We start from the raw sequence: 20049 nt of genomic DNA, 5'->3' as shown, positions 1-20049 counted from the left end.
CTCATTAAGGATAAGTGAGTAGGGGACTGTTTCCTAGACACTTGACAAACCATGGTTTCAGTGTACTAAAGTAAAAGGACTGTCTCCTGGCTAAAGCACAGCTAAATGTACACACTGACTTTAGAAAGTCTGAGCTCTACTAAATGATTTGGCTTTGGGAGTTTCTCACAGATTTCTTTCCCTTTTGTAATAATCTGTTAGGTGCTCCTGACGTCAGATAAAGCAGCAGCCAATTTCTCTGATCGGTCCCTTCTGAAGAACCTTGGCCACTGGTTGGGAATGATCACGCTGGCTAAAAATAAACCCATCTTGCACACGGTGAGCTCACATGTAATCCGTTCTTCAAAACCCTGTTAAGCTTGTGATAGACGTGAAGTCAAATTCAGCTGAATCTTAACCTGGACTTTCTTAACTTTTTGTTCAACAAGCTTGCTAAACTAAATCTGATTATGTAGTTTGTCTTCTGAACACTTTGGTAACTTATGCATTTAGGAACCTTTGATGATAATTTGTGATCTTAAGTAACTTAGTCCTCTTAAAGTAACTACATAGCAATTACTCCCTAGAAAAACTAGCAGGTAAGATGCTAATGCTGTTCTGATTCAGCATATGTCAGTGCTGTAATTAAATTGTAGCCCTACATGGCATATGAGTGTTTCTCCATTCTCCCCCTCCCCTGTCACCAGGTTTCACTGACGTTTTTGTGTTCTAGGATTTGGATGTGAAATCCTTACTTCTGGAGGCTTATGTTAAGGGGCAACAGGAGTTGCTTTATGTGGTGCCATTTGTTGCCAAAGTTTTAGAATCTAGCGTCAGAAGTGTGGTAAGTGAACGCAAACCTGCAAAATGAGATGTAACTATGGAAGTGGTTCTACAATTTAAGTAGCAAAATAAATGTTCTGTAACAAGTATACACTAAATGTGAATTTTTAAAACAAACTTCATTCGAAACCTAATCTCAGGTCTTGGGACAGAAATGGATGGAAACAGGGTGTTGAAAATTGAGAGATGTGACCTGGGAGCAAAGTGAAAAGGTCTTGTAGATACTACAATTTGTTCTGGAAGAAAGGGTTGATTGGAATGTGTGCTTAAACAGCTGTACCTCATTCCTCTGTTTACCCACAAATGAAAGTCCCAGGGGGCCTAACTTTTTTCTGAGGCTATGTCTACATTGTTAGTTGAGCAATAGAACTTTTTTGTTTAGAGATGCTACTCTATACCCAAAAGACACAAGCTTCGCCACAGCAAGTATCTGTGTGAACGGCATAGTATCCTCAGTAGCGCGCACACATTGATTAGTGAATGTTGCTTGTGGGTGTAGAAGTATTTTGTCAGGAAAAGTGCTTCGCTGCCCGGTTTAGTGTCATGGCAGTGCTGACAGCTATGCCACTAAAAGTTCTATTATGTAGACTGGGGGTTTTCAAAGTTTGGGTTGTGGGCCCACCCAATAAGTCACTGGCGGACTGTGGGATGTTTTGTTTATCTAAGCGTACATAGACATGAAGTCTTGCTGCTCCCATTGGCTACGGTTTGCCGTTTCCAGCCAAAGGAAGCTGTGGGTCATGGCCCATGCCACTTCCCAACTTTGAAAACTCCTGGGCTGTGTCTAGATTGCACCCCTTTTCCATAAAAGGGATGCAAGTTAGACACAGCGCAATTGCAAATGAAGCAGGGATTTAAATCTTCCCCGCTTCATTTGCATAAACATGGCTGCCGCTTTTTTCCGGCTTGGGGCTTTGCCGGCAAAAAGTGCCAGTCTAGACGCGGATCTTTCGGAAAATAAAGCCTTTTCCGAAAGATCCCTTATTCCTGATTTTTTCGGAAAAGGCTTTATTTTCCGAAAGATCTGCATCTAGACTGGCACTTTTTGCCGGCAAAGCTCCGAGCCAGAAAAAAGCAGCAGCCATGTTTATGCAAATGAAGCGGGGAAGATTTAAATCCCCACTTCATTTGCAATTGCGCTGTCTAATTTGCATCCCTTTTATGGAAAAGGGGTGCAATCTAGACACAGCCCTGCTGTAGACAAAGCCTGAACCTCATTAGCTGTGTCCTTTTCTTTTTCCTGGATCAGCCTTTGTCTCCCCAATTCTACTTCTGCAATGGCACTGTTGATTTTCCAGATGGAAACCACAGTGAACTGGCTTCTAATGTTCGTTTGGAATTTACTTCCTATTTAATTTACTTTAATACTAAATTTAATTTACTTTAATACTAAATTGAGGCTTTTTCCCCCAGATGTACTGCTGGGGAAGGACATTGCCGTATCTACACCATTATTGGAAACTGTCCTTACTTTTTTACAGCTGGACGAATACAAAAAGCTGTTGTGTTTGTTTTAAAGTACACTTGTAAATCAAAACTCAGCACGCCTTTTGGAAAATGTCTTTCTGACACTTCCCCAATCTTCTTATAGGTTTTCAGGCCTCCAAACCCGTGGACAATGGCAATCATGAATGTTTTAGCTGAGTTGCATCAAGAACATGACTTAAAAGTAAGTTGCTTTTAACTTTTTTCCCTCTGCACTTATTGAACACTTCTTTCTTGGCCAATTAGCTTAGGAAAATGTAATGTTGGAAGACTTCAAATGTAGGTGACTCATGGTGCTAACTCTGGTGCTTCTAGACAGTCTCCTTGTGGAATATTGGTCTGGTGCATTGTCTTACGATACAAGAGGTAAATATATAACCTGAAATAATCATACTGGAATTGTTGTGCAGCTAAATCTGAAATTTGAGATTGAGGTGCTCTGCAAGAACCTTGCACTAGACATCAATGAGCTGAAACCTGGAAACCTCCTGAAAGACAAAGATCGACTGAAAAATTTGGATGAGCAGCTCTCTGCTCCGAAGAAGGATGTAAAACAGCCAGAGGAGCTACCACCAATCACAACAACCAGTAAGTAATTGTGAGGGTTTAGCTGTATTATAAAATCACAATCCGGTGCTTTTGAAGTTAAAATGAGGCTTTGCTAAATGTGTGTGTATATATAGCAGCAGTTTTTAGTGATAAGCTTTATATATTTAGCAAGTCCTCAGAATTTGGAAGAGGAATTAATTAGAAAGCTTCTAGACGTTTTACATGTACCAAAAACTAAATCCTTCATGTGTTGTCAGATATCACTTAAGGCACAAATTCCTTATTTGTCTATGCTGTTTGCCAGAATGTCTACCTCATAACCTTGTAAAATGTTATGCTGTAGAAACACTAACTTTTTTAAACTAGTGGTAATCAGTCATGTGATTGGTGAGCCACATTTCCAACCACCGTTAACCAAGAGCCATGTGATTACTATTATGACCTAGAAGCCATCCCACCAAACACACATACAATATGAATATAACCAAATACTCTCAAATTTCAATACAACACCAACTAAATTTAGCCAACTAACTTTTTGTGTGCTGCAGATGAAGTGACATTGTCGATTGTGCAATTAATCGATAAGGGTTAGCCCTGCAAGCACTTAGTCCTGGCTCTTGCCAGGTTCCAGTAGCTACCCATGCTGCAGCTTTGCAAGGAAAGTCATTTAGAACCTGATGGGCAGGCAGCCTGACTCAGTCTTGGCTCGCAGTGGGCCCCTGGAAGCTACCCCCCTGCAGGGGTATTATTGCTACCCCCCTGCAGGGGTATTATACCCCCGGGACCCAGCACAAGCTGGGACTGAGCCGGGCTGCTGTCCAGGCCTCTAAAATTTACTGGAAGAGCTGTGGGGGGAGATGGGGAGGTCCAGGTCTAGGCAAAATACCTTCTGCGGGCTGGATTTGGCCTGCCAAGCCACCACGTCACAGACTCCCTGCCTGCTCCCTGCATGCTGCTGAGAAAAGCAGCCAGTGCTACCTTGTAGGGTTCTGTTTGAACAGCTGTGAGCCTGGAGAAGGGAGGGAAGGCTTCAGGTGCTGCTCCCACCCCCAGCACAGTCTCAAAAATGATTTAAAATCTAGAAAACTTGATCTGGGAGGGAAGACTGAAAGATCTGGGCTTGTTTAGTTTAAAAAAGAGAAGATCGAGGAGACATGATAGCAGTTTTCAAGTATCTAAAAGGGTGTTACTAGGAGAAGGGAGAAATTGCTGCTTGTCCTGTCATCAGAGGCCAAGGAGGATAATGGGCTTAAATTGCAGCAAGGGAGGGTTAGGTTGGACATTAGGAAAAAATTCTTAACTGTCAGGGCGCTTAAACACTGGAATAAATTGCCCAGGGAGGTTGTGGAATCTCCATTGTTGGTGATAATTCAGAGCAGGTTAGATGTCAGGGATGATCTAGTTGATGCTTGGTCCTGCTGTGAGGGGAGGGGACTGGACTTGATCCTTCAAGGTCCCTTCCAGTGCTAGTATTCTCTGATTCTAACCCAAGTCATCACTGCCTCCTTCACCCAGCCTTCATCCCAGACCCAGCGCCTCCTCCATTAATGTGGAAGAGTGTGGCCCTGGACCATTTTCCAAATTCTTGGAGTGGTCCCCATCAGAAATTACCAGCCTCTAGTTCAGAGGCAGGCATCACAAAATGCGTCCCATAGGACTCCAACCTGCTGTTTTAAACCCCCCCCCCCCAAAATCTGTGGAAATGGTTGGGTCTGATTACTCCCTGGCTTCTGTGTGCCACAGACAGGCATGGGGGCAGAAGGGGCAGTGTCAGGGACAGGGCAGGGTCTGGCCAACAGGGAGTTCTCCTGGTACCCAGCAAAGGCAGGCAGCCCCAGGGGAGAGTGCTGCTGAGATCCCAGCCCCATGTCAGAAGAGCACCCACACACCTGCTCCCTGACGCACACCAACAGAACACCCACCCTTCTGCTCCTGATCTACAGGAAAATGGCACCTGTGGGGTCCCAGTGTAAACCCCCATACACCTGTTCCCCAGCCCACATCAATAGGGCCGGCACCCACCCACTCGTTCCCCAAACCATGTTAACAGAGCACACACTCCCTTGCTCCTGATCTACATGAAAATGGAACCCCTGGGTTCCCAGTTTAAACAGCACCTATATGGCACTCCTTCACCCATCTCAGCAGGGCACCAATACACCCGCTCCCTGTCAGCAGCCTGACTCACCCAGCAACAGGTTGACATGTGGTGTTGGGAGCAGATCCCTTCCCCTGGCTCAGGTGCTTCATCCAGGGTGCAGAGTGCAGCCCATGGAGAGGCAACAAAGGGCAGCCAGTTGCTGAGGTGTATTATAAATCACCACTCTCTCAATACTTGGTGTTGGACTTTAAAGGGCCAGCTCCTGGAGTCACCAAATGCTAAGCACAGCCAGACTTTTTAGCAGCTGCTAAAAAGGGGAAAATTGGGGGTTCCCTCCCTCCAGTAGCACCCAGAATCAGCTATTCCCAGCGCTCAGGGAGGGGGCCTTGAAGAGCTGCAGGCTATGCCTCAGAGCCGCATGTGAGCAGTGGACTGAGTATCCCTGGTTTAAACTATCCCCCAAATTGGAGGACTAGTGGACTGCTTTTCATGTGGTTGTCATTCTTTGACCGTCTGACTTGGAGGGCCCTTCCATGGTATCCATGACCCAAGCACTCTACATGTCATGGTGTCAAGGCGGAGTCCGCAACGAAGGGTGTACCAAAACTGTCCCCATATTCAGTTTGTGTACACACTGTGGGGAAGATCAGTATAGTGAGGATCTCTTACATTACAATGAGGAATTTAAAAACAGTTCTGCAGGTCAGTGAGTAGCAGTCCCGTGTAGTTTACACAATCTCACAAGAATCTGATGTAGAAGGGCTTGAATGAAGAATGTACAATTGCAAATTCTCAGTGCTTGAACATCATAGACAGGAACATCAATGAAGTGAGATGCCTAATCTATTGAAAAAGTATAGTAATGTGTAATGTAGTCTGAAGGGGACATACAAAAGAGTCTGGACTGTACTTGCATGGAAAATCTGTAAATACTGTATGCTGGGGGAGGCTAGCAAGGATTGCTATAACTGTTTGTGACACTAGCTTATAGAAAGGCAGCAGTATTTAAAGTGGATAGTGGATAATCTGTTAGTGGCATATCACCCTTCTCAGAGGAAAGACTAAGAATTCTGCTTTTTTCAGAAGCTTTGTAATTAATAGTAAAAGCTTAATTTTTTCAAATGCGCGGGGGCAAGAACTTTAGTTTTAGTGAATTAGTTTCTATGAAAGAAGCAACTCTAAAATTTGTTTTACAACTTCTGTGTTCCACAGCTGCTTCTACAACCCCAGCTACCAACACCACTTGTACAGCATCCGTTCCTCCACAACCTCAGTACAGTTATCATGACATCAACGTCTATTCTCTAGGAGGGCTGGCTCCACACATTACTCTAAATCCGACTGTAAGTACTAGAGTTCATTGTGATTTGTTACAGAAAGTTTTTGCAGTCCAGAGTAGAAAATGAGCTGCAGGGGTTTTCACACTTTCACCAAAAAGCACTCTTCTTCTGGAGCTGAGGAAGTCACTACTTCGATGTTGATTGAACTAGGCTCAATGTATACAGTTGGTATAAATCTTTCACACAAGCATGTCGTTCCTCACATGTCCTGCCAAAACTCTTATTCCTGCACCACAGTCTTCCTAGGAGTGGTGTCACAGTGCTTGAAATAAACTTTTTAGACAAGCATCTGCTAGAAATCATAATGACACACATCTGTACCTTGTGACTTGAACTACATTTGAAATCGATTTTGTAGTCGGGTAAGTGCAGATAACATCTCTGCATCTACTGATATAGGTCCAATCTTGGTGTAGAGATTTTTTTTCTCTAAACTTGTGATTACTTCTCCTAGGTGGCAGCAGTAACTCAGAATACTTTTCAGTGATTAGCTGGTTTACAGTCTAACCTTGCTAATGTAGCAGAGATTATATGTTTATCCACTTCCAGGTTTGACTATTGCATAGAGTATATTTTATCCCACCTGTAAAGAGCCTTTCAAAATTTCGGTTTATAGTAAGCACAATTCATAGACTTGTACAAAACACAATTGGGCTGACGTTTTTAAAATGTCTTTTTCTGTATTATAAAAAGTTAAGATTATCTTTCTGCAGTCACTTTTCTACCTTTATTATGACTGCACCCTGCTTCTAATCATGAATGAACAAGTTAGAGTCCATGAGCATGGAACTTACTCTGGCAGGCCATCAGAAATGCTAACTTCCGTTGAGGTACAAAATCAATCTCTTCAGCCATACTTCTGTGATCAAAAGTAAAAAAAAGTTCTGTCTTGAGCTACCATTAATATTTTTCTGTTGTCCACCAAATGCCATAGAACATAATGTGGTGAACATAATGAAGTTATCTAATTGTATATAGGTGTACCCCAACGCTGAGTTGTTAAAAGACTTTTCCTGTACCTGTCTTAAGGATGTAAAAAGGGTTTAAAAAATACTAACCTGTAACAGATTAACTGTGTGTTCAATGGATTTGTAAACAGGCTGCCGGCCTCTCAGAGTTTAACTGTTACCAGAAGCCGAAAAGCTCTTTATTGGTTAACTGGATAAACTTATATCCATATGCTCTGTGTGCACTAAACCTTTTAGAATTTTGGTATTGAATAAAAACAGCCATACTGGGTCAGACCAAAGGCCCATCTAGCTCAGTATCGTGTTCCGACAGTGGCCAATGGCAGGTGATCTGGAAGGAATAAACAGAACAGAAAATGATCCATCCCCCAGGGCCCATTCCCTGCTTTTGGCATACAGAGGCTAGGGATGCCATCCCTGACCATCTTGGTTAATAGGCATTGATGGACTTATCCTCCATTCATATATCTAGTTCTTTTTTTGAGCCCTGCTAGTCTTGGCCTTCACAGCATTCTCTGGCAAAGAGTTCCCTTGGTTGGTGTCTGAAGAAATTCCTTCTTTGCTTTTTAAAACTGCTGCCTATTAATTTCTCTGGGTGGCCCTTAGTTCTTATAGGAAGACGTTAATAACTTTTCCTTATTTATTTTTGCCACACCAGTCATGATTTATAGACTTCTATCATATCCCCCTCTGAGTCATCTTTTCCAAACTGACAAGTCCCACTCCTATTAATCTTTCTTCATGGCAGCAGTCCCATACCTCATCATTTTTGCTGCCCTTTTCTTAGCCTTTTCCAATTCCAGTATCTTTTTTTGATGAAGTGACCACATATGCGCGCATGCCATGGATTTAGAGATAATAGAGATCTTTTTTATCTCCTGTATCCCTTTCTTGATGATTCCCAGCATTGTATGCTTTTTGACTACAGCTGCACATTGAGTGGATATTTTGAGAGCGCTGTCCCCCTTGAGTGGTAAAACCAAACAATCACCAAATCAAGTACAGTCCTCAAAATTGACATCACTGAGCAAATGTTGTGAGACTGAACCAAGATGAGCCAGAAAAACACGGGTGAACCTGGAATAGGACTGCTTCTCAATAAACCTTACAGAAAATAGATAAAACAGAGAAATTTTGGGTAGTGCTGTTTTGGCACAGGTAAATCAATGCTGAAGGTTTGAAAACTAGAAGGCAGTGTTGAACCAAATTGACTGTAGTCCTTTTTAGTTAAAACCTAGCAAATAAGAGAGGATAGCAGAGATGGGCAACGTAGGCTGGAAAGTGGGCTGCAAGATTGTAATGACCAACAGTTTCCTGGGATAGAGCAATTTTGCTAACTGTGCTTGCGTACCTAGAATTTGAGGGATGTGCCAGCTGGACCATAGCAGTGCTTTGATGGGATGCACAGGGTGCACACAGCTCTGTCAATGTTGTGTGCAATCAGCATGCACCTCATGTCACGTGACCTTGCTTAAGTGCATGTCACTTTGGTTTCCATCCACAGTTTTAGTATTACTAATGTGGCAACGCTGAATGTGAGCAACAGTAAACAAAACGCCTTGTGGGCCACCCACAGAACCCCAGTGGGCTGCAGGTTGCCCACAACTGACTTACAGGCATGAAGAAAAAAGTACAGTTGGTGGAATTCCCATTTTTTAAAAAAAAAATTGACTAAAATTAACTTGATAAAAATAAAAAAAAAAAAACTGGGCAATATTGAGTAAATGTGCTAGTTTGTTACGATAAATACTTTCATGTCACTTTCATCTGCTTGTGAAGCTCAATTTGATAACTTTAAAATACTCAGCCTATCATGGATGAGGGGTGGACTCCTGATCATCTTTCAGTTTGCCTACTGTAAACTGGGTTGCTTCACTTTCCGTTCCAATGGGAGAGGCTTTTTGTAGCCTCCTGTTCTTTGAGTGCTTGTTCACATTAGGGGGTGTGCTTGTCACATGGCACTGGTGTCAGAATTTTCCCCCTCAGCAATATCTGTTGGGGAGCAGTTCTAGTGGCACCTCCATGGTGCAGTATTAAGGGGTGCAGCATGCTACCCCCCAGTTCCTCCTTGCTGGCAGTCATGGTGCATCAGAACTGCTGTGCTCTGGCCAGTTTTCTTTGGCTGTGAAAGCAGCTCATAGAAGGTTAGGGTTGGAAGTAGGGATGTTTGATAGCGTGTAATTGAATAGTCATGTAACCGCATTAATTTTAGTGGTTACACAACTGTTGGATAGTCCCTGGGGTTAGGGCCGGCTGCCAATGCACTGATTTCCCTACTCCTGGGGAGCTCCCTGCCGCTCATGCTGCTGCCCTTCTATCAGAGGCAGCAGTGCAAGGTTGCAGGTGTAAGCTGGTCTGTAAGAAGAGCTAGTTTAAAAATCAACTTCCTACACAGACCAGCTCCTGCCTGCTGCCCCATGGTGCTGCCTGTGTAGGCAGCAGTGCAGGGTAGCAGGCAGGCAGGGAGTCTGTTCAGTGGATGGCAGCAGGGGAAGGGTGGCAGTCGGCTTGGCAGAAGTTATGTGCAGTTGATATGTGCATGGAGCCAGCTTAAAAGCAGGCTCCCCATGGGCACTGGCTTCCATCATTCCCTCCCTCCTGCTGCCCCTAATACAGACACAGCAAAGGGGGGGGTGGGCAGGTGTGTACAGTTGGTAGGATTAACCTATAAGACCAGGCTTATCAGTTAACCATGTAACCAACTACACACTAACATCTCTAGTCCTGTTCAGGGTTCCCACTCCCTTCCTTGAGCTAATGACTGATGCCTTGGATCTGGGCTGAAACATTCACCTCAGCAATCTCTGAACCCTGGGGATGTGGACCCTCGGGGACATGAGACTGCATACATATCAAGGAGGTTCAAATTGTTCATGTGGCCTGCAAAGTCTTCCCTCTGCACATGTTGGGCAAGGCAGTGTAAGTCCTCACACGCAACACAGCCTCAGTGTTCTACATCAGCATGTAGGGAGGTTCATGCTTGTCAGCCCTGTGTCAGGAATTGCGCCTTCTCTGGGACTTCTGCACCATTTGGAGGCTGTTCACTTCCCAGGAATTGAGATCGCCTCAGCCGGGACTTCTCTTCACACCACGAGCAATCACTCCATCTGGCAGTGGCCGATGTGGTCTTCCAGAAGTGGGGGATTTCCCCTCGCAGACATCTTTGCCACCAGACAAAAAGTGCCACCAGTTTTGCTTCCATTTGGGGCTGGACAGAGGCTTAATCTGGGACCGTTTCACCCACCATGGTCTGGGGGCCTGCTGTATACAGTCCTGCTGATCCCCCTCATCAGCCAGATCCAGGTTGGATCCTATGGGACAAAGTTTGGGTGATCTTGATTGTTCCGGCATGGCCTTACCAGCCCAGCCCAGCACGCTCCTGAACATGGTATTGTACTCACTTGACAGACGAGCTAACAGACTTGCTGGGCCCCTATGCAAGGTGGGGACAGCAGCTCTGCACTCCTGGAAGGGGCAGGGCTTCAGATGGAAGGGATGGGGTTGGGGAGCCAATCCTCAGTGCCGCCTGGACTGCTCCTCGCCTCCTAAGCGCCATCTGGGGCTCCAGCAACAGTTTGAAGGAGCCAGCAGTTGTTCCTTTTCCGTGCCCCCCCCCACTTCCTCAGTTGGCCTGCCCCTTGCCCCCTTCCCATCCACCCATACATCTTGTCGCAGGACCAGTTGACTCCTGCACCCCTGCCTCCCATCCCTGCACTTGTTGACTTGGATGCTTTGTGGTTGAGCACGGAGAACTGTGTCTGCTCAGAGGAGGTCCTAGTAGGCAGCAAGAAGCAGTCCGCAAAGTGGTCTTATCCAGCAAAATGGTCAAGATTTTCTCTAGGCTTCGGAGTATGGTATCTTGCCCGAGTGAGCTCTGGTACAGTCCATCATCAAGTGCTTGCTGCAGCTTGTGGAGCAGGGGCCGGCACATTCCTCCATTGGAAAGCATCTTGCAACCACCTCCCCTTTTTCATGATCTGATTCAAGGACAGATTTTCTTCCCCCATGACATGTCAGTGAAATTCCTGTGGGGCCTCAATCATTTCTATCCACAGGTACGGGACCCTGTTCCATTATGGTCCTCTCCGGGCTCACCAGGCCACCATTCAAAGCTCTCTGTTCCTGCTCTTTCCCACCGGCCCTGGAAGGAAGGCAGCATTCCTGGTGGTGGTGATATCAGTGACATGTCTCAAAAATCAGAGCTCTGACCACAGAGCCCCTGTACGTGATCTTCTGTAAGGACAAGATCTAGCAGTGGCCTTATCCAGACTTTCCTGCCAAAGGTCGTTTCTGCCTTTCATGTCAAGTAGGGATGTAAGCGACTAGTCGACTGTCCGATAAGCAAAAGCTTATCGGATAGTCGACACGCTTGTTGACTAGTCGCTTCCCCCCTTCTTGCCTCTATCACAGAGGCAGCAAGGTGGGGGGAGGGGAGGAAGAGAACTGGGTCCCGGAGGGAGTGGGCTTAAAAGCTGGTCCCCCACTCCAGCTCCATAGGAGGGGGCAGGCGCAGTGATGGCCAACTTTGAAATGTACAGGAGTCCCCGCTGGGGGTGTAAAAGTTTAAAAAAAAAATTCAGTGGTTTTTGTGCATTGGGATAGTATTTTCCCTATTTTCCTTTTGTATGGGTTTTTCAGAGCAACGGGTTGAAATCCGAGTTCGCAGAGGACTCAGAAGGTGGTGTACTAACTTTCATTTTTAATCCAGCTTAACTTTAAATTCCTTCAGTGGATGTCCTGCTGCTTTTCTAGTTGTGCTAGCCTCTCTTAAATACTTCAGTTTCCTTCTCTTTGCCTCTTACCTTTTTAATGCATTTCTGTTCATTTCCAGGTTTTTTTCTTTAGCTCTCTTTAGAAAGGGTTACCTCTGCACTGTGCTACAAACACTGTCAAACAATATTTGTTGGCTGGCTGTGGAGAGACTTGTGAGCAAAAAAGCATAATTCATAGTTTATAGCTAGCTGTCTCTTGACAATCCACATCTGATCTTTTTTTTATACTGTTTTTAAAAGATCTAGGAGTTAAACTGGATGTTTTGAGTGGTTAAACAGTAATTTCTGGAAATTAATTTCATTCCATAATGATCCAATTCAGGATCTTGGCAATTCAGAGTATTTGCTTACCTTAAATAAATCTAGGCAACTTTCTACGTGTTTTGGCCAATGCATCAGTTGCCTAGATCAATGGATTCACCTTCCAATAGAACTTTTATTAGGAAGTCACACTTCATGTGTTCAAATATGTCCCTTGAGAGTAAAGTCCCTGTATTTATTTTGAATGAATTCATTAGTGGAAGAAGAAGCAGCAATTGAATTTCTGTGGCCTGCATGCTAAGATCATACATCAGTTGTAACTATATATTAAATATTGAGTGTTGTGAAATTTTGAATATTTTGGCGGACAGAAATCTTGAAAAACTAGTTTAACTGTGTGTGTACTTGTGTTCTTTGACCTTGGTTTGATCCTTCTGTTGACTTCATTTTCCCCTGTAGATTCCCCTGTTCCAGGCCCATCCGCAGCTAAAGCAGTGCGTGCGTCAAGCTATCGAACGTGCAGTGCAAGAACTTGTCCATCCAGTGGTAGATCGGTCCATTAAGATTGCCATGACCACCTGTGAACAAATAGTCAGGAAGGACTTTGCACTGGATTCAGAGGAATCACGCATGCGTGTAGCAGCACACCACATGATGCGGAACCTGACTGCTGGCATGGCCATGATTACCTGCAGGGAACCTCTGATGATGAGCATCGCTACCAACTTGAAGAACAGTTTTGCTACTGCCCTGCGGGTAAGATGGTGCAGCTTCATTGCTTTACCATAATCTGGAGTATTGTCTATTGGATTTACCTGGAGTCATGAATGTAGAGGATCCCTGGGAGCAAGAAATAATTGGCTGACAACATGGTTAGCTGAAGCACAACTAAGTTTGCCTTAAAATAGTAGAGGAGTTGTTCGCCCTCAGACTTTCCAGACCACTGAGATGCATCTCCTGGTGTCTGTATCAGACTTCATAGACCAGAACTTCCTGATTGCTTTCAACTTTCCTGGCCTTGAAGTGCATTTCACCTTTAAAATAGAACCCCAAATCAATGAGAGAATAGCCCTTATTCCTGAAGATTACATTGCCTGGCAGAGTATACGAGCTTGTCTTGATATGGGTATATGCTTCAGACCTTCCACTCCATTCATGTAATAGTCCCATTCTCAAATATAAAACTGGGAGATCATTCAGTACAGTCAGATTGGTTGATGTAGAGGCTATTTAGTGTCAGGCCTCTGACACATTATTTGAAAGCATCCCCTGGAGCTTTTTTATCCATTGACTAAACTGATGTCAGAATAGTTTTGTTTTTAAACAATTTTTAAACTGCCAGGCCTTAACAAATCACTCAGTAGGTCATTAGCAACCCTCAAGTAGATGAACCGTTTTGGGTAGATAGGAAGGTTGAAGCATCATGCAAGTTCAAGGGATAGTTGTTACAAGAGTAAAATTAGGGCTCCAGAAGAAATCCTCTTATGTAGTTGTAAAGGATCATATTGTGCTGGAATGGCTCAGTTGCATGGTAGAGGACTGAGGGCCGGATTTTGAGGGCTTGTGTGGGGAATATGAAAGGATTCATAAGACTGATACCCAACTTTTGTTCACATTTGGCCTGTTGGTTGCAGTTGACTTGCTTTCGCAGATTGGAGGCAAGGATGAGAATCTGTTGTCTGATGCTCTTGCCTTAGAGCAATCATGATAGCTGGAGGGGGAGCAACATGCCTCACCAGTTCACGTTACAACTCTGCTGCGAGAGGGAGTCTCCTATTCATAGCATAGCTTCACAATCTACAATTCTTACCAACTGCAAGGATGTTCAAGCAGTTTGCTGACTGTTTGGCAAGGCTGAGTGCTTCTCAGATATGAACTTCTGCTGATTACCCATGTCTCTCACCCTGAGGGACTAATTCACTGTAATGCACTTTTCTTTTGGCTATAGAAACCTAAAGTAGTGCTAGATGAAAGTGTCTTTTTCATTGTCTGAGCCTAATGTTGAGAGCATGCAAAACCAGGACGCTATGTTAGCTTGTAGTGATGGTTATGGGGTAGGTAGGTGTGAGAATTCCTAAATTGTTGTATATAGGGGCCTGGTAATCTCAAACTGCTGCTCCATGCAATAGCACAGCATTTAATATCACCAGAGGTGTGAGAGAGCTTGGTTTAAATTGAGGGAACTAACTGGTAAAGCTTCTTGACTCTTCATATGCCAGGGCTGAGGGGTATAGTGTGGTGTTGCTATAAGTGACTGACACTTTAGTTATATGTAATTGTCTCAATATGGTTTAAGCACTCAGCTTCTATCTGTCAGAGTATTCTGTAGTTAAAATGCTAACTTGGATTTACTGCCTGGTATTTATCACTTCAGTCCTAACAGCTTTGCCATTTGATATCTCATCAATTATTGGTCTTGATGAGAAACAGTGAAATTGGAAAAAATTAGGGCATATCTACCATTGCAAACTTCTAGTCCTGGCAATTCAAGAAACTGTTAATAGGTTTCTCATTCTAGAACCATTTTGTTGATGCATCCAGGACTAGATAGAGAATGTATAGCTAGTGTACTCGTATGTCTGGGGAACATCTAGTCTCCTTTGCCTCCGCTTCTCTTCAAATGAACAGTGACAGTGTCCTATGTAAACTCAGGAACACACTGGCACCAAAATCAGGTCTGAATGTAGATCAGATGTGTTAAGATGCCCACTCTTGTAAACTTGACAGATTCCTTCTGGTCCAGTAGCACATGTAAAAATACTGTTGCCAGGCCAAGAAGGACTTTCAGTGCAAGCTTTCTGGGGGCATGAGAACTAAACAAGGAAAGCATTTTAAATTCATTGCTTTAGTTCTCAAACTTTTGGCTTGGCATTTGTAGTTCAAAGGGATTTTATCAGCTCATCTGAGATGTGCTGGCAAACGCTAGTTACCAGTGTCTTAGCTGTATTTTGTTTGTTTCTTTCCAAGTTGGTGAAATGTTTTCCTACCCTAGCCAAGCTGTAGACAGTTCAGGTGCAAAATAGGCTGAACCATCATTAGTGCTCCCCTTTGGACAAAGATGCCAGGGAAGAAGTTATTTTGCTAAAGAGAGCTAGTCATCCAGCTGATCATTGACAGTGCACAATGTCCAATATAACAAGATAAAACTGTCAGAATTAGCTTGCTAATAAGCTACCACAGAAATGTAGGCCCCATTTCCAGACCAACTTGGGCAAAAGGAAACTAGCTGCCAGATCATCCCTTCAACCATCGGTGGACTGGGCTTTTGTATATCTGAGTTCCCAAGGAGGTCCAAGCATCTGTAGAGGATCTCCCTTTCAAGGGTAAAAATCTAGTTTGCAAGGAGACAGATGAGCTTCACTTCCTCAAGGACTCTGAACACCACTGTCTGCTCTTTGAGGATATATGTACCCAGGCACCCTTACATAGGACATACTCCAGGCTGTTTCTCATCTGTACTGCTCAGCCATATAGCCTGAGAGCCCCCTTGGAAGCGCTAGAGGATACATCATAACATACAAGCCACAACACTGCCTCCCATGAAGGCATTTTGACAGGATGTTGAGAGCTGTCAACCAGTGCCTGCATAGTCAGTTACCACCACCCTTTTTGGTCCATTTTTCCTAATGTGGCAGCAAGTTGCATTGGACAAATTACTGTTCTCACTGGCAACTTGATAGAATTCCTTGCTGTCCCTTCTCCAAACTCCCCTCTTCAAGGACTCCCCGTTCTCAGACAAGTGGACTCCCTAATCTAGGTAGGGGCAGTAGAGCTTTTACTCCAAACATTTCCTTTTATTTAAAACAGTGGGGCTGGAGATCTCCCCATCCTGGACCTCTGAGCTAAATCTCTTCATTCGTTGTTCAAGATTTAGAATGACCACACTGGCCACTGAAAACCTCTCCCTGAGCAAAGGCATTTGGTATGTGCTTCTTGACTGGAAGGATGCTTATTTTCATGTAGATCTTCACCTCATGCGCAGGAGCTTCCTGTGTTTTACAGTGGGCTTAGAGCCCTTTCAGCCTCTCTAGCTCAGTGTTTTTTAGAAGGTACTGTCCATGGTAGCAGTTGGTCTGTGCTGACAAAACAGCCTAACTTTTCCTTAAGTGATTAGCTGCTCGTGGGACAGTGCTATGAGAAGGCAGTGGGCAGTTGGCTCCTTACTCCTTCCAATGGAAGGAAAGAGGCTGGGTAAATCCAGAGACGTCTGCTTTAATCCCCGCACAAGTTATATATTCTGTAAGAGGAAACCTGAACACTCAAGCAGCCAGAGCTTGCTTGCCTTGGGACAGAGGCCCAACTTTGGCTCAATCCCTAGATGAGTCGAGTTCTGCTGATCCGTGTATGCTCTATGGCCTCACACGTCTGTTCCCCCTTTGCAAGGCTTCGCTTATCATGCCGCCAGGTGTGATCAAAGACAGTCTACACTTGGAGCAGGGACTCCCTGGACAAGAGTCTTGCTGCCACCCACAGATGCTCATTATGGATGCCTCCCTGATGTGTGAGAGAGAGAGAGAGAGAGAGAGAGAGAGAATGTATAGTTCAGGGTCTCTGAACTCTGCAGTAATCCCGATTACGTATCAGTCTGCCCAAGTTTCAGGCAGTGTTTCAGGTGTACAAGATATTCCTACCCCTCTACGTGGTTCACATGTGTCCAGATCAGGTGGTGGCAACATAACTATTATATAATATATAATAAACAAGGGCAAGTGACATCTGCCTCATTCTGCCAGGAGACAGGCTTTGGAAGTAGCACAGCACAAGCTGCACTCCTCCGAGGTGTAGTATATTTTTCAGTAGTAGGGATTCCCATCCTGGAACCCTCTGGCATCCCAAAGAAACTTGTATGTATCCTATGGCTCCCAAGCTGCTCCAGGGCACAATTCCGGGGGAGGGTGCCTTCCTCGCACAATGGCTGGACTCTAGAAGATCAGGCAGGGAAAGGCAGAAGTAACCTTGATGGTGGTAGCCAAGGCAGTTTTAGTTTTCCACTGTCCTGCAGCTGGCTTCTTGCCCATATGTAACATCTAGTGCCTCAGAGTGGAAGCAGGAATCCCAACACAGCCCCGTCCATCAGGCAGCTTTGGCTTGTGTACAGACAAGACATTTTCAGAAAGCACATTCACAAGTAGTACAGTCAATCCCCAGCCATAGCCGGAGATCCTCAATAAGGAAGGGCTGTGCCAGCAAGTGGAATGATTTTTCCATTTGGTACGAGTGTCACTTATCTCCTGTGAGGAGTCTGGGTCTCCCTTACCCTGGACCATCTGCTCTCCTTGAAGACATTGATTGCCCCACAACTGTGAAATTCCTAAAAGTCGTTGTCAGAACATTTCCTCTGGTATTAAAACCTGGTGCTGTTGGCACTTGAACCCATGAGCCTCTTAGATTTGCAGGGCAATGCCTTGGAGCTCCATTCACATCGTTAGTAAGTGTTGCACCCACGTGCAAGCTTCTGCTTTTGTTTCAGCATGCCTGCAATCTGAGGTGTGGAACATTTCCTTGCACCCACTGTGAGCACGAATGGGAATTCCCTCTCAATGCCTGCCCAGTAAATGAAGGAAAGAGGGTTACTGATCTTTTAGTAATTGTAGCCCTTCAAGATGTGTGGTCTCTGCGGTATTCATGTCCTATCCTCCCTTTCCTCTACTCAGATCCTCACTTGAATCAAAGTAAAGTAGGAGCTGTCGGTCTGCAGCACCCTTTAAAACCTCAGTTCAGAGCTTGAGGAGGTGTGGGGCATGGGAGTGGACCAACTGAAAGCTTTTTCAGTCTCAGGTGCATGAAGCACGAGCCTGTGCACTGACACCCATGGGGACCATGCATCTTGAAGATTTCCAGTTACTATAAAGTGACCTTTATTTTCTGACAGCCCAGCCTTCTTAGAGGTGAGATCAGCAATTTCTGTAAACTCGAGTCATAGAAAATTAGATGTGATACAAGCATCCGCTTCTATTTTAAGCATGAAACTAGGTGCATTGGATTTTTGTCTGCAGATGCTGACAACTCCGTTTTGGGGCAGTGGGGGAGGCTGACTTCCTCAATCATGGCTAAAGCTGCTATGATCAAAAACATGAGCTGGCCAAAAGGATTAATAATATAATTTGTGGCAGTTGCCCAAAGAGTCAGAAGCAGGTAAATCTCGGTATTTACATCGTTTTCTGAATTCAGAGATGCGAAGGATTATTTCAGTTTTGCAGAGGCTCGCTGCTTATGTGATTCTTCATGCTATCTTTTGTATCAGTCTAAAAGCAGCAAGGATTTCTTTACCCTTGAAGCTACAGAGTATTAAAAAAATTCCTGGATTACAAATGAGCTTTACTATGCTGTTAAAAAGATAATGCTGCAGAGGAAAACGTACTGCAAAAGGTGAATCCTAAATTAGTTGTTAAATCCATCTTGTGTCCCTGCAGTGGGTTAGCAAATACCAATTTTAATATCTAGAGGCGGCAGTCTGGCTTTCAGAAATTAGTAAAAAGGAGTAGACTTTGGGGCGGGGGATGAACTAATCGTTCTGATAACTTTGACCTCTTCTGTAGGCTCCTAAAACACTGATCCAAAATGTCTGGATTCAGAATGCCTTTTTGTCTGTCTTCGTCTGAATGTAACATAGATGGTGCCGTTGCTGCACATTTACAAAGGGAAGGGAAATACTGTAATTCTAGTGAATGCTGTATTGTATATGAAAATTTGGCTGAAACATATTGACATGGTTTTCTGTGGTGCTGAACACCCACATCCTATTACTGCAATGCAAATTCTGTACCCTGGAAAATAGTTCGGTCTGTCTCATCACTTGTCTTTCCCATCAGGACTCATTCACTAAAATAGAGCATTGGTCAGTTTAATCTTTTTGGCTATGGAAACCATTGACACTTACGTGGAAGAAGTTTTTTAGCATCAGTGTTTCACATGCCATTGGAATAAATTTATATTATGGTCCAGTAAACTTACTCTGCTAGCTGCAGGTGACTTTTCTTAGTTTGTGTGGGCCATAGACCTTTTAACATGAAGCTTGTTTTCTCCTGCATAGGAACCGACTGCTCTGTCAGCCTAGTACTGATGGGCTTTCTTCCTTAATTCCGCACACTGGAGGTACAGGAGATCCCTCTTGATTTTATTTCTTGATCGAGTTGCTTGTTAGCTCCCTTACCTGCATGGTTTACTGAAAGTTTTGATATAAAACATAAAGCATTTAACTTCATACAAAGTGACTCATGTTCATGAGAGCATCCCTGTTTGATATTGGCATTATGTATAGTCAGTGGCTCAGATTTCAAGATTAACTGATGCATTTTACAGTGGAAACTTACAGCCTTCATTAATATACTGTTTTTTAATAGGCAGCTTCCCCACAGCAGAGGGAGATGATGGAGCAGGCAGCTGCACAGTTAGCTCAGGATAACTGTGAGTTAGCATGCTGCTTCATTCAGAAGACAGCTGTGGAAAAGGCAGGCCCTGAAATGGACAAGAGGCTGGCAACTGTAAGTATCTAGTACATCTTCTAGAGGTTTCAGCGTAAACAGTACCTAGTGACGGACGACATCTTTTGTATTCTTGCTTTTGCAGGAATTTGAGCTCAGAAAACATGCTAGGCAAGAGGGCCGTCGGTACTGTGATCCTGTGGTATTAACTTACCAAGCTGAACGGATGCCAGAGCAGATCAGATTGAAGGTGTGAACCATTTTGCTGAATTTTAACTCGGTGGTGGTGGTGGTGGTGGTGTTCTCCCTCTCCCTTATCTTAAT

The 20049-nt window shown here is 44.3% G+C and overlaps 1 protein-coding gene across 14 annotated transcripts in view; it reads left to right on the top strand.

Annotated features, from left to right (window-relative positions):
• The window catches only part of CNOT1 (CCR4-NOT transcription complex subunit 1), a 96736-nt gene that overhangs the window by 60076 nt on the left and 16611 nt on the right, over positions 1-20049 (top strand). For 13 of the 14 annotated variants that reach the window (XM_075940505.1, XM_075940498.1, XM_075940509.1 and 10 more), the window contains 8 exons: positions 202-318; positions 713-823; positions 2414-2491; positions 2718-2895; positions 6173-6303; positions 12761-13057; positions 19645-19785; positions 19871-19975. In XM_075940505.1, coding sequence (XP_075796620.1) covers positions 202-318; positions 713-823; positions 2414-2491; positions 2718-2895; positions 6173-6303; positions 12761-13057; positions 19645-19785; positions 19871-19975 — 1158 coding nt within the window. Of the gene's footprint in view, positions 1-201; positions 319-712; positions 824-2413; positions 2492-2717; positions 2896-6172; positions 6304-12760; positions 13058-19334; positions 19605-19644; positions 19786-19870; positions 19976-20049 lie in introns of those variants that run through there. The other variant, XM_075940508.1, reaches the window with a different exon arrangement.

The sequence above is a fragment of the Pelodiscus sinensis genome, chromosome 12, assembly GCF_049634645.1.
Source record: "Pelodiscus sinensis isolate JC-2024 chromosome 12, ASM4963464v1, whole genome shotgun sequence".
Classification (NCBI taxonomy): Eukaryota; Metazoa; Chordata; order Testudines; family Trionychidae; genus Pelodiscus; species Pelodiscus sinensis.
This window is presented reverse-complemented; position numbering and strand designations above follow the sequence as displayed.